Here is a 13,723-nt window from a genome sequence, read left to right on the forward strand (position 1 = left end):
CATTTGACACTAAATCAAAAATAATCAAAAGTAATGTTTTTGATAGCTTTTGGTTGGACTTTTTTTTTTGGCTATAAACACTGACACGCGCAAAATCACCCACAGAAAAATAGGTGTTGGCAATTGAAATACTGTTTTAATTACCTGACTGAATATGTATAGCAGCATCAGTTCTTCTGTTCCTTATTTCCTTGTACTTCCTGCGAGCTTCATATCCTCTCCAGGCTAAAAATACAAAACCATGTGCTGGAAATTACATTTATTTAAGAAATTGCTACAGAGTCTACAGGGTCAGAGATGTGCTGAAACTTTCATTTCTCCTGCCATAACTACTTCAGCCCCCACCCCCAATAGCTCTTCCCCACCCTCCCACATGTTGAACTCTGGGTTCATGACTGCAGTATTCACATCCTCACAACTTCAAACACTGCTTCCCTCATTCAAATTTTAATTGCCACCATGTGCTCACTGATATCCTGACTCAAAAAAAAGGGTGTGTCATCATTCTTGCTCACATGGTTCCCCAAATCACTATAAGGAAACCTGCTAAATTACTGATAATCAGCCTCTCCGGCTCATCTTTTGATGTTATGTCTGCAATTCTGGTACACGGGCAGGGACGTGTGCTACTGCATTTCAATTATGCGCTGCATGTTATTACAGACATACATAACAATATTTTTATTTTGTGCACAGGCACCACACTCAAAATATTAAAATACTTAAATAAAGACATTCCTAAATGTTAAGATGATACTTTCGAAGTAAATCAATAATATCTGCATCAATGAGATGGAGAGAAAACACATCCAGTCATTCAGATTTCATAATAAACTGTAATTAATAAATTAACAACGTACATGCAATTTAATTGACTGAAATAGAAAGACACTTAGTAAAACAGGGAATATGAACATTTACCTGATTGTATTGTAATAGCACTATTTTCTCTTTTATCTTTTACTTTCTTGTACCTCCTTGCTCCGAGCCATCCCTTGATATAGGCTTGCATGACCACCACCCTCCCTATGACTTCTCGAAGGAACAAATTTAACTGCTCTATATGGTAATACTTAAGGAAAACCTGTAATGGAATAACAGCAAAACAAATAAATCAGTATTACAATCAGTATTATAACCTCCTGTATTTTGCCTTCTCATTAGTCCTCCAGCAGCCTATTCAAGGGTGTAATTGCTGAGAAAACTAGAAAAATACTGATTGTACCTATCATAGCAATCTTGTGAATCAATTATTTGCTCTTGTGTACTTGTGGAACTTCTTTATTCCACTGATTATAATCACCCCATTGCAAATGAGATTAACTTAGTTGCTTAGAGCGTGGGGCTAATAACACCAAGGTTGGGGTTCAATCTCTATGGGCCATTCATGCAGGAGCTGGACTTGATAATTCTTGTGCGTCCCTTCCAACTCAGAATATTTTGTGATCCTGTGGAAACACATCCCACATTTACCCTCTTTACAAAGTAAATTGGACAGTGAGATCTTTTCAGGTATGAACAATTTTGAAAGATGACCTTTCTTCCCAGTGGAAACACAAATCCTGGACTGAATTTGGTTTTAGACATAATACTGTCTAAAAGCATTCTCCCTAAGGAGACAAATCATATAGGTGCTTACATACATTTTATCTGGATCTTGAACAAGAAAATTTTCACAGTTTTTCCTTTGTGTAATGTAAAATAACTCAAAGTACTGTATGACATCCTTTTAAAAGAAGTCAATCACTCCATTTTAAACCATCAACAAAGGCTTTTGACAGAGAGAGAAGGAGCTTACCTGAAACTCCATGAATGGGTAATGGTACTAGCCAGGCTCATGTGATGGGTCAAATTGTGACATTTCAGCCACGTCATTATTAAGAAAATGGGAAACTTCAGAAAGTCACTACAACAGCAGGCACTGACAGAGGCACTGTCCTTATCAAGGCAGCCATGTGCTGAATGCACTTTGGGGAGGTACCCAAAGCACCCCTCTTGCAGCACTAACTCAGCTGGGAGGGCACTTCCATAACCTGGGAAGCTCATTGGAGCAAATTATTTGCTCTTTTGTTCATTCATGCAGTACTTTTTGAACCACTATTAGACAGGATTTACAAAAGTATACTATCCTTGTGGAAATGTTAGCACCCTACACATACCTTGGTTTTCCCAAGAACCCAGTTGTCTAGTTTAGATTTCTCCAAAATGGCAAGACAGTTTTCTCTGCTACCAAGGGGAGTCTCATGTGCCTTGAACGCAAGGTAGTAATACCTGCAAAATGGTAAAGAAAGAATTGAATTGACAATCAATATGTACTTCCACTGTTTTTCTCTAGCTCCTAACTTTATCTCTAGAATTAATAGGCCAAATTCTTCCTTATACATACTTCATGACAGCTGTGTCTTCATAAATCATGACATAGGTGTCATGAATAGATACTTGAACATATAAATTATTAGGATAAACAATTAATTGGAATTGTTATGATCAATTTTAGGAGTCTGGAGCAGACCCATACAAAACAGTATTGTCTTTTTTTTTTTTTGGTCTGTGTTCCCCTGCAAAGAACAGCTCCTAACAATTACATTAAATAACCTATAGTTAATGAAAAAGGGTTACAAACATGTTTGAACTGAATTAAGAACCAGTTCCTTCCTACCTATAGAAAACCATTATGCATTTATGAACACTGGTTTTATAGTATTTAAGTAAACCTACTTGCAAACAATTACGTTAAGTAACAGCTAGAACATGTGCCAGTTAGTTTACAAATTTAAGGTTATTTTAGCACAATAACATTTGGATGCTAGCAACTGCCACCTCAGCTCTCACTTATTAACTGCCATGTGTTGTCTTGGTATTAAGTTATACTTCTAAAGGTTCTAGTTTAGTTACATTGGGATTGAGAGGAGGTGGCAGGTTGAGCAAACCATTCTACTAATTATTAGCATGGGGAAGAGTGATCAGATGTTCTTTAAAACATGAAGGGAAGAATGTCATCAGTGAATCTCAAAGACAGATTCCTCTGTATCCACACAGAGTCAGGAAAATATCCCACTTTATACTGAAGAAAATATGGAGAAGCAATTAGAAAATTTAGAATTCTGTAATACTTTATTTTTTTAAGTCAGAAGAGTATGATTTTCAATTATTAGTTCCAGTTAATCTCTATATATTAGCTCCAGTTGTCACAAGAAAGAAAAAAAACCACTAAAACAGTCAGTTAAGATCAAACAGGAACAAAATGACATCTGAAGTGAGTGCTGGAATAAGTTCTGGACCAGAGACATAGATATTCACCAACTGGAGACATTGCTAACTCTGAATAATGACAGGATATTATGTATTACTGAGTTATTTTTAATGTAGTGACTTTCTCAACAATGTGACATTGCAAATTCTTTAACCAAGTCTTTCAAAATATCAACTCATGCCTATTAGGAGGTTTAGAGAAACATGGTGTACGCAAAAGAACAAAGTACATTTCCTCCACCTCATTACTGAAGTGAATGACGTCAGTTTTTACAAAACAAATGGTACTGAGTTGCAGTAACAAAACTCAGATTTAAAATATATGTATCACAAATATTTTTGACATCATACAATTTAAACAGATAGCTGACAGATATGTGGGGAAATTACACTCATAGTAAATTGCTGTTTGCTTCAAAAGCCAGTTCAGATAGCCATGTGAGTTACACATCAGGAGGGTGGGAGGGAGGGACACTGGTTGTTCATGTATCTTTTAAGGTATGTTACTGATGGGAATTTTAAAACAACTGAACAGTTTTTGGATGGCACTGACGCAATAAAATATTCAAGGGAAATCTCATAATTCTTTAATCTTATCATTGACATTCCACTTACTGAAAAGTTGACTTATTTGTGACAAATATCTGAGTAAGTATCTTCCTGACTACACCATTTTGTTCACGACAAACTTCATTATCTGTCAAAGATAGTACCCTCTCCAATAGCTTTCTTTCATGATCTAGAATGCAGTTGCTTTGGTGCTCCAAAAAAACCATAATTAAAACAATGGGTATTTTTCTTATCAATTCCTATTTTAACAAATGTTTTTATAAATTTAAACGTATCTATAATCTAAGAAAACAAGCTATTCAGAATGACAAGAACTTTACAAACCATGGGAGTAACTACATGGGAATAACTACAGTTTCTGTATGTAAACATACTGTCTCCCAATATTTATTACAATCTTCCTCTAAAAGGTGATTTTCCAAACATTTTGATTGATCTTACCACTGCACCTGTATCTGGTTAAATATATTTACTGTTGCTTTCCAGTTATGTCATAGAACCACAGAATACTCTGAGTTGGAAGGCACCCATAAGGATCACGAAGTCCAACTCTTGGCCTTGCACAGGACATCCCCAAGAGTCACACCATGTGGCAAATGCTTCCTGAACTCTGTCTGGTTTGGTACTGTGACCATTTCCATGGGGAGCCTATTCCAGTGCGCAGCCACCCTTTGGGTGAAGAACCTTTTCCTGATATCCAACCTGCGGCTCCCCTGGCACAACGTCAGGCCATTCCCTCATGGAAAGGAAGGCAGAAATGACTGTACTCATCAGAAATAAGGACTATCAATAAGACCAGCTATTTATTTTTAATTATTTCTCCTCCAGAACTCCTTTTGTAGTGTGCATTCTGTACCACATTAGGTCTCTAAATATGTGTTCCAAAGCTCAAATCCATGTGTTTTGTGGGTATTTTTAAGTAAACACTTTGGTTTAGTGCCTGTTTTCATGACTGAATCACATAACTACAGACACCCAAGTAGTTTGACATTATGTGCTCAGGATAATTGTACAGAAGCACAGCATGTGCCAGACAGGGTCATCCAATTGTTTTATCTAATTAAAAATCTTTGTACAGTAATGGACCCTATGGAGAATTTTGGAGGAAGGTAAAATGTTTCACCCTTATGTATCTGGCAAAAGCATGCAAATATTGTACACGGTAAAATGGCACAGAATATGCCTGAAAAAAAGCTTTGGGGTATATGCAACTGTTCATTTGATTTACTGGTCTAATTTAATCTCTGTCATACTTATGTAAATCTACTGTGCAGAGATCACAGAGTGACCTCTACTTGCAACTATCACCAAGAAACCAGAAACTTATTTTCTGAAACGTAGGGCTAGAAATCACATTTGCTTTCAGATAAGATGAAAATTTCACAACTCTACCTTTTTATTTCCATATTTGCACTTGTTATTTCAGCATGAAATATCGTAGCCAGGAATATTTCAGTGTTCTACATTAAACCAATACTTCTATTGTTATTTTAAAAATATATGTTTATGATGCTTCACATGCTATTTCATAAACATGCACAAATTTGTGCAAAAACATATCCTTCTCCGGAGTTATACATCCTGCTTGAAAATTTCCTATACCTGGCACAAAGTCATCTACATGTTTCCTAAAAGTACTTGACTAATCACATTCTCACTAGCAGTAAGACTAAGTAGAAGGAAAGTAATTTCCCCTCAGAAGAACTGATTTCTCAAACCTGATGAAACTCTGGAATTCTACATTTCTTAATTAGAGGTTTTTACTCTGAAATACATATTATTCTTCATGGATGTGAATATTATTTCAGAAAAAACTTATATTAAAATGGGATTAACTGTACTTGCTAGTCATTAGAAATAAAATAACATTTTTAAGAGCTGAATTTAACCTTAGAATGCAAAGCTAGGATGTGCAGAAGTAAGGTTAAATGCTAAAGACACCCAAGTATACTAAGATATGGAAAACTTCTATGCATTAACTATCTGTTTAGGGACAAGGCATTTTAGTGTTGGTGGTTTCAGACTAAATAAACTGACTGTAAACAAATGGTTCAATTTCCCACCCCCCCAAAGGCTAAACTGTGAAACTGTTCCATAAAATGCATTTAAACAGCACCATTAACTACTATACCAGTGTCTCTCACTGAAGTTCCCTTCACATTTCAGACTTAAAGGCTGCATCAATTCTACATAATTAACTCAAAACAGTAATGATTAACCCTTTTTCTCTTTAAAACAAATCTTTGTACTAAAATGTAATGGCCTGAGGTGGATAATGGATAATGATATGTGAAAAGCATGAGGTACAAAATCTCTTTCTAGCCAGACCACAAGCAACAGTAGGAAGATTCTCAGAATCACAAAATTATCTGTTCCTTCTAAGCCCTGGAATCAGAAACTTTTTAAAAAATAAGACTTTTTTTTTAAGAACTACAAGAGCTGTAAAATTACTTCCAAAAACTTCTAACTTGGTTATTGGTTGTATCTCACCTCTTTCAGAAATTTTCAAATCTGAATTCACAAAAATAATTACATTTAACTCCATCTTAAAAATATAAATAAAAAACCAATACAACATTTAAGATACTCTATCATTTTTATAAATAAAAATGATACAACATCTAAGATATTCTTGAAATTCAGTAACAGATATCTAGCACTTATGCTGTAAATCATCTGACAAATACAGAATCAGAAATACTCTCAGAAAAGCCCAATTTGGTGCAATGTGCATATACTATTCATAAGCAGATAGCAGACTGTCCACTCCTAATATTTTCCTATCATCTCCATCCTGCAACCACTTACCAGTGTTTTGTGAATGGGAGACATCTAGGAAGTGTATATGGAAGGTCCAGTAGTTCACCATATTTAAAGTGTATGGGAACATTTTATAGATCTGGTGAAATCTTAAAGCCACTGAAACAAATAAACACTTCCATAGTAGATAGTAAAATCAAGGTATCAGGCAATGTTAAAATTTTGTTTACAGAAATCACTTGTGAACTTTGATATAATGCAGGTTTACTGTTAAAAGTAGGCTTGCATTAAACATGCATCATTTAAAAAGAAAGAATTTTTTATCTGTAGCAAGTCTGTTGGCTTCTAATTTAATTCAGTGCTTCCCTGATCTTGCATAATAAGCAAGTGTATAACCACCAAATTTTTGGTGTTAGAAGAAAGCACTTACTGAGGTTATATGTTTTATAGGGTTTTGTAATGTTTGACCAGTTTTAATACCTAGCTCCACTCCATGCAAAATGTGACTTATTAAGGCCAATGAGACTTTATGTGGTCATGAGAAATGTAACACTGGTGGTTTAGAAACTGTGTATACCATGTGTACTAACAGTGACCTTATGCAAATTTGTCCTGTGAGATTGAAAAAGCAGAACCAGCCTCACTGGGATCACTGTTTCAGTAAGAGTACTGGTATTGCCATGATTGTATGATCAGAGTAACATCATCTGACTACTGTGGAATAGGTAATGCTTATAGTAAAAGTTTATGCTGCAACTTAATGCAGTGCAAAAATTGTAATGTTAACATAAACAGTCAGGAAAGAAAAAAGACAATCCTTGAATGAAACTTGTGCAAAAGTTCTCAACACACTCCTATGAGCTGATGAAGCAATACAAGTATGACAGCATTTAGTACCATTGGCCTAGCGAGTCCCTCACCTTTCAACCACTGCACAGTATATGCAACATAAAAGGAGGATCCAGCTGGGGGATACGTGGTGAGGACACCTGCACACACATCATGTCACGTGAAGCTCCAGGGGCACTCAGCAAGGAGTGTTCCTTCCAGTGGGACCTTCAGTGCAGGTCCCCATGAGAAAGCACAGCTCCTTTAAACTGCTATGCAGTGCATGGTCACCACATGACCCCGCATTTCAGGCACACCTGGCTGACTGATCACTTAATGACTCCTACCTACAATCTGAGATCCCAGCCTGAAAGACGGGCCATGTTGCTTCACAGCAAACATAAGACAGATGCATGATGTCATGGGGTGCAAGACAGGGCCAAGGGAGACAAAGTGTCTAAGACTTGTTAGGGATACAGTGTTTACAGGGACTGCAGATTACATTTTTCCTACTTTAAGTAAAAGAATATGTATATTTATATACATAAAACAGATGGTAATACACTTGGCTGAAGAAACATTGTGTGAATGAGTTTCCCAATTAAGCCCTCTCCTCACCATCTGTTTTTTAACCCAATAAACTATATCCAGGTTTGCAAATAATCTGCTCTACATGAAAACAGAAGACATGTAAAGAGTAACATTAGACAGAGCTTTATCTTTTGTTTACCTCCCACCTGATAAACTCTGAATGGGTCTGTTCCCTGGCTTTGATTGTTTTGTCCTCATATTTCCTGCTAAGAGTTTACAAAACAGCATTATTGAATAGGCAGATAAGAAGCACACCTATTTGTTTAATAACATCAAGGGAGAAAAAATGCTGGCTCATCCATTTTGTTGTTCAGTTGCTCAAAGGGATCAAAATACCAATTAACTTGCTGGCTTAAAAAAAATCTTTGATATCCTTACATTTACTGACATTTTGAAACTCTTCTTCATACTTGCCTAATGTCTTTTTGATTATGAACAAAGAAGTGCCAATCTGTTTAGCATTTGACCTGTTTTCTCAAACATTTTTATGTATTCAACTATTTAGCTCCTAAAAACACTTGACTAGTTATAGCTGTAAGTTGAAGAAAAATGTTTCTTGTTCCACTGATAGCTTTATAAAGTATTGTTTGATTTTATTTGCAAGAGCAAAAGAGAACAGAATTTGTTTTAAAATAAAGCATGAGCTGAACAAAGGAGAAAGAACATCTCCTTTCCCACCCTCACTTATATTCTGAACTCAGAAGCTATCTTTGCTGTTGTAGAAATTGCTAAATCTACTCCCCTCTCTTTCCCCTTTTGTCTTGACTTTCTTTCCTTAACAAATTCCATCAAGTTGGACTAAAAACTTGGGGAGTAATTGACAAGATATTAACTGCAACTTGCCCTTATCTGCAGGAATGGAAAGCTACGGTCAATGCTGGTTTTATTACCCTTAGCTTTCAAGGTTGTACTCAAATTCAGCGCATTTTTGAATAAAAGGATCTCCTGGTAAGAGAAGGCTCAATTTCCTCTCAATTTACACTAATTCCTGTGGAGTTAATCTTAGCTCACGTACATGTAAATTGAATAAAAGTTGTGGTTAATAATTCTGCTTTCAGTTGCTTCAGGATATTGCAAATTGATTACATTATTAATGATCACAAAAATTAATCTGTTAAATGTGCTCTACAATGGTGTCACCTTACTAAAATTAGTTAGGTCACAAAAGACCAAGTGACATCACCTGTTCCTCATACAGCTCCCCTTTGAGGCCCTTCACCATCTTTGCTGTGCTGTTTTAACACTTTTTGTATAGTTTTAATGCCTTATATTGTGGTGAATATTGCTGCATGCAATATTCAAGGTGAGGCTGCCTCAAAGCAGAGCAGAGCAGGACAACCCCTCTCTTGCCTGGCTGGAGATGTTGTACCCGATGCCCCCAGGACATGCTTGGCCCTCCTGGCTGCCAGGGCACTGCTGACTCACATCCAACTCGCCAGTGACCTGGAGCCCCAGGTCCCTCTCTGTGACACTGCCCTCCAGCACCTCATTCCCCAGTCTGTCTGTACATCCAGGGTTCCCCAGTCCCAGGTGCAGAACCTGGCACTTCTCCTTGCTGAACTTTATATGGTTGGTATTGCCCAGCCCTCTAATTTGTCAAGGTGTCTCTGCAGTCCCTTCCTGACTTCAAGAAGTCAACAGCTCCTCCCAGTTTTGCATCATCTGTGAAGTTTTTTAGTATCACTTCCAGCCTACATCCAAGACATTTCTAAGGACATCGAGGAGCACACGGCTGAGGATGGAATCCTGTAGAACCCCATGAGTGACTGGACACCAGTCTGCTGTCACCCCATTCATCAGAACCCTTTTGTGCCCAAACTGTGAGCCAGTTGCTCCCCCATTGTAATGACGTGTTTATCCAGCCATGTGCTGGACATTTTCTCCTGGAGGATACCGTGAGAGACAGCATCAACAACCTTACTGAAATCCAAGAAGATGACATCAGCTGGCTTTCCTGGGTCAGCCAGGTGGGTTTCTTTGTCATAAAAGGAAATCAGGTTTGATAAGGCAAAACTTTCCTCTCATGATGCTGTGCTGGCTGTGACCAGTGACTGCACTGTCTTCCAGTTGTTTTTTAGTACCTCCCAGAATAATCTTCTCCCTAACTTCATCAGGCACTGAAGTGAGACTAATGACTTGCTTTCAGTAGATTCATTAATTCTGTATTGTCTGGATAAGCAACCTCCAGTTCAAAAAATATCACACCGTGACCTAGTCATTCACTACTTGTTCCTACTGTTGCCTAAATGGTTAATGGTAGTTCTTCTGCTCATTGTTGAATTGCCAGTCCTGCACACTGAAAACTAGTAAATACTACACAAAGACACATTTAAAATATAGAGGAAACCATAATTATCATGATGCTATATTGCCAGCATAAAGACAATTGCATTTCTTGAATAAAATTTATATCTTTTTGAGATTATGTATTAAAGCCAGTAATAGCAGCCATGAGAAGGGATAGGGTGAACAGAGATCTGATTATTATTCATGATATCTCTAAGATAAAGGACTCTGCAAAGCTAAATCTGAAGCTTTCGTATCAGTTCATTTTTAAACACGTGCACCTTCAGCTTCATCTGATGGCTGAAGGTCACTGACCTTCCAAAATCCTCGAATTATCTGAGCAGAATGCACCATTTCCACGTGGTGCCTCTACAGACAGAACCATAGAGACAGGCTTAATACTTGTACTCACTGCAGGTTTCACACTGACTGTTTTCCATTAGAGATCAGATATCTCTTGTAGTCTTTATCTCTGAAAGTCCCTGTCCTCATTAGACATTGAGGCCACACAACTATGAACAACATTTGTAGAACTGTCTGTACTTAAACATAGACTATATCTTACTGAATAAAATATTAGGAAAACAGCCCTCTTATACAAGTCTTACCTTTTTACAAACTCTTCAAAGAGGATGCGATGAGAATACCCTTTCTGACGTATCTTGACAGTTTCCAGAATTCCAGTGTATCTTAGCTGCAGCAGAACTCTCTCGTGAGAAAACATCAATGCTTCTCGATCATCATTAGGTTTAATGCAGCGGATAAAGTGAGGCTGCCCAACAACCATTTTGGATAAAAGATCCATGAGGGAATACTAGTGAGGAAAATAAAGAAGATGCACATACTTGGCAAAAAAACTGCAATGGAATGACTTAAGCAGGAGATTCATATTTGTAAGCAGTTTGTAATGCTTGATTATATCTTAATCTGTAATGTTAATCTCCATTGCCCTTTCATTAATTTTTAAGATTTCAGCTGAAACACGGAACCTATTAAAAATTTCAGTTGTAAAAAAAATTTAAATATTCTGAATCTGATCTCTTACTTCTTACACCTTTCTCTTCTCCTTATATCACATTTCCATAGTTGAAGAATGTCCATTAAAAAAAATAAAGTAGAAAATTGTCCTAACTGTAATTCTACTGTAGACACATTTGATTGATCAAATACCCCCAACAGAAATACAAGCTTTACCATGAATCAATCACTGAAATTCACAGCAAATGAATTTTTGAACCCAGGAAAGGCTTGCAAGAAGTCATCAGTTCAGTGCTCTGTCCACAGAGAACACTAGATGTATCTTTAAGGTTTCAGGCACATCTCTGTTACATTAATTTTTCAGAATCACTGAGAATATAAACTGCACAGTCTCCCTAGAAATCTGTGTAGTTGTGCTATATGATCACAACTATTCATAAAGTTCTTAGCATCTAACATAAATCTTGCCTCTGAAATGTAGGTCCATTACTTCTTTTCCTGTCCACACTAGACACACAAAACAATTCACTCCATTTCATTTTAAACTAAAATGAAAAATGTTTGATCAGAGTATATATTTTTTTAATTGACCCATCTGAATACTGATTCTCCTGCTCTATACTCATCTCATTAAGCTGTTGCACAACAAGTGTGTGTTGCCAACTATGTTCAATCTCATATAACCATATATGCCTCAAAATCACATACAATTCCAGGCTGATTGTTGTCACCTTGCCTCAGGCTGCATGTGTATTACAGTCTACTTCCACACTCACTCCTCCATTACTTTTATTTTTTTTTCTTTTTACAGTTGCTACAGAGCTGGCATTTCTGTGCTTCTGTGCAAGAGCACTCCAAGTGCACACCTGTATGGTAAGTCTGAAAGTCAGTGTCCTTGTGCTCTCCACACCAGAGCAACATCTCAGTATGCACCAGCTTCCTCTATACCCTTCCTTACACTATTCTACAGAACAAATTGATCAGGTATTCCTACATTGCTTGAAGCTTTGACTCACATTGGTTAGCACACCTTTGTGAACTTCCCTATTCTGCATGGCACAAGTGCAGCCCAAGAGCCAACTGCTGAAAACTTTTCCACTTTGCAATGACTGCAAGAAGAAAAAACAGTAACCAAGAGTCTTGGACTAGTACTTTCTTGCCTCCTAAGCTTCCAGTTCCAACATTCTCAATGCCCTTTCCCTGCCTGTTTTATTTAAACACATGAGCAGAATGTGCACTACCTCAGACAGGATCACTACTGATAAAATGGCAACCTGTATGATTTACAACAGCACTCCAAAAGACGGATTGTTTTTTACTTTTTAGCATAAATGAAAAATCTAAATCTTTAAAGGTATGTATGCCTCAGCTTGTTAAAAAATATGGAGACTTTAGTGATAGCATCTATTTTATTTGCACAAAATTGGTGTTTTGTTTATAATGAGACCTGTTCTAGACCTCTAGCATTTCAGACAGAAAATAGTCTAGGCTCTAGATTCTGTTATCAATGTATTCAATCAAATAACAAAAATATGAGGAAACAAAGAGAAAAAACAAAAAAAGTTTATAAATCTACGGAGGCCATGTAACAGAATAAAAAAATTCTCTGATATTGCTCTTTGATCTTACTATCCCACAAATATTTTATATATATATCTATCGGTCTTATTATCAAAATGCTTGCTTTCATTTTAATTTTTGTACCCTAAAATAGGAAGCCATAGTTTGCCGCTTCATGTTAGTTGTTTCCTCAGGATGCCGCATAACCTCCATTGTGTCAACCTGAAAGACAAAACTCTGATGTGAGGACTGCTCCAGAAACACTGCAGACCCACCCACCTTGCCCATGAAAGCTGGGTTCAGTTTTTGTTATAGTCATTCCTTCAGGTGTGAGTACTTCAGAATACTTTATCAGAGATAGCAGGGCCAGCTTCTAATAGATGCAGAACACACTGATTTTGAAGAGGTTTCTAAGCATTTTGAATTTTTTTTCATAGTATAAGAGCACTCTAGCTTGAGGATAGTATAATACTCAGCCAGTGAAATAACTGTCAAGTTGCAATACTTTAGGAACTGATTTCTAAAAGTACTCCTTTTATTGCCACTACAATGAACTCCAGCAGGACTTGTACATATAAGAAAAGTTATCATATTTGTAATAGCCAGGATGTAAATTGAACTGCCTCATTTTGCTCATGTATGGAAAAAATACTGTAGGATAATGAATGGCAAACAAAGTAGGTAGTCTCAGAATATGTAAGTCTGTTCCCTTCTCCTACTATGGTCAGTATTAATTACTTTATATTACCATTTTCATGCCAAGAATCTCAGCAATCTTATTCTGCTGAACTGTCACTTTTTCAGCATTGCAGAAGAGTTATTTTTAGAGGATATACATGGACAGTGAACATACTGCTCCTTATAGATTTTAGTTATATTGTTAGTACAGCTGTTCTTA

General features: G+C 36.8%; 1 protein-coding gene across 1 annotated transcript in view; it reads right to left on the minus strand.

Moving 5' to 3' along the window:
* The window catches only part of MYO3B (myosin IIIB), a 192,068-nt gene that overhangs the window by 60,685 nt on the left and 117,660 nt on the right, over positions 1-13,723 (minus strand). The window contains exons 27-31 of the mRNA XM_039729329.1: positions 12,970-13,047; positions 10,896-11,101; positions 2,160-2,271; positions 922-1,084; positions 145-225 (exon numbers count right to left, since the gene is read on the minus strand). Of these exons, the coding sequence (XP_039585263.1) occupies positions 145-225; positions 922-1,084; positions 2,160-2,271; positions 10,896-11,101; positions 12,970-13,047 (640 nt within the window). The remainder of the gene's footprint in view (positions 1-144; positions 226-921; positions 1,085-2,159; positions 2,272-10,895; positions 11,102-12,969; positions 13,048-13,723) is intronic.

Source organism: Passer montanus, unplaced genomic scaffold (genome assembly GCF_014805655.1).
Source record: "Passer montanus isolate IOZ18808 unplaced genomic scaffold, ASM1480565v1 scaffold1, whole genome shotgun sequence".
Taxonomy (NCBI): Eukaryota; Metazoa; Chordata; class Aves; order Passeriformes; family Passeridae; genus Passer; species Passer montanus.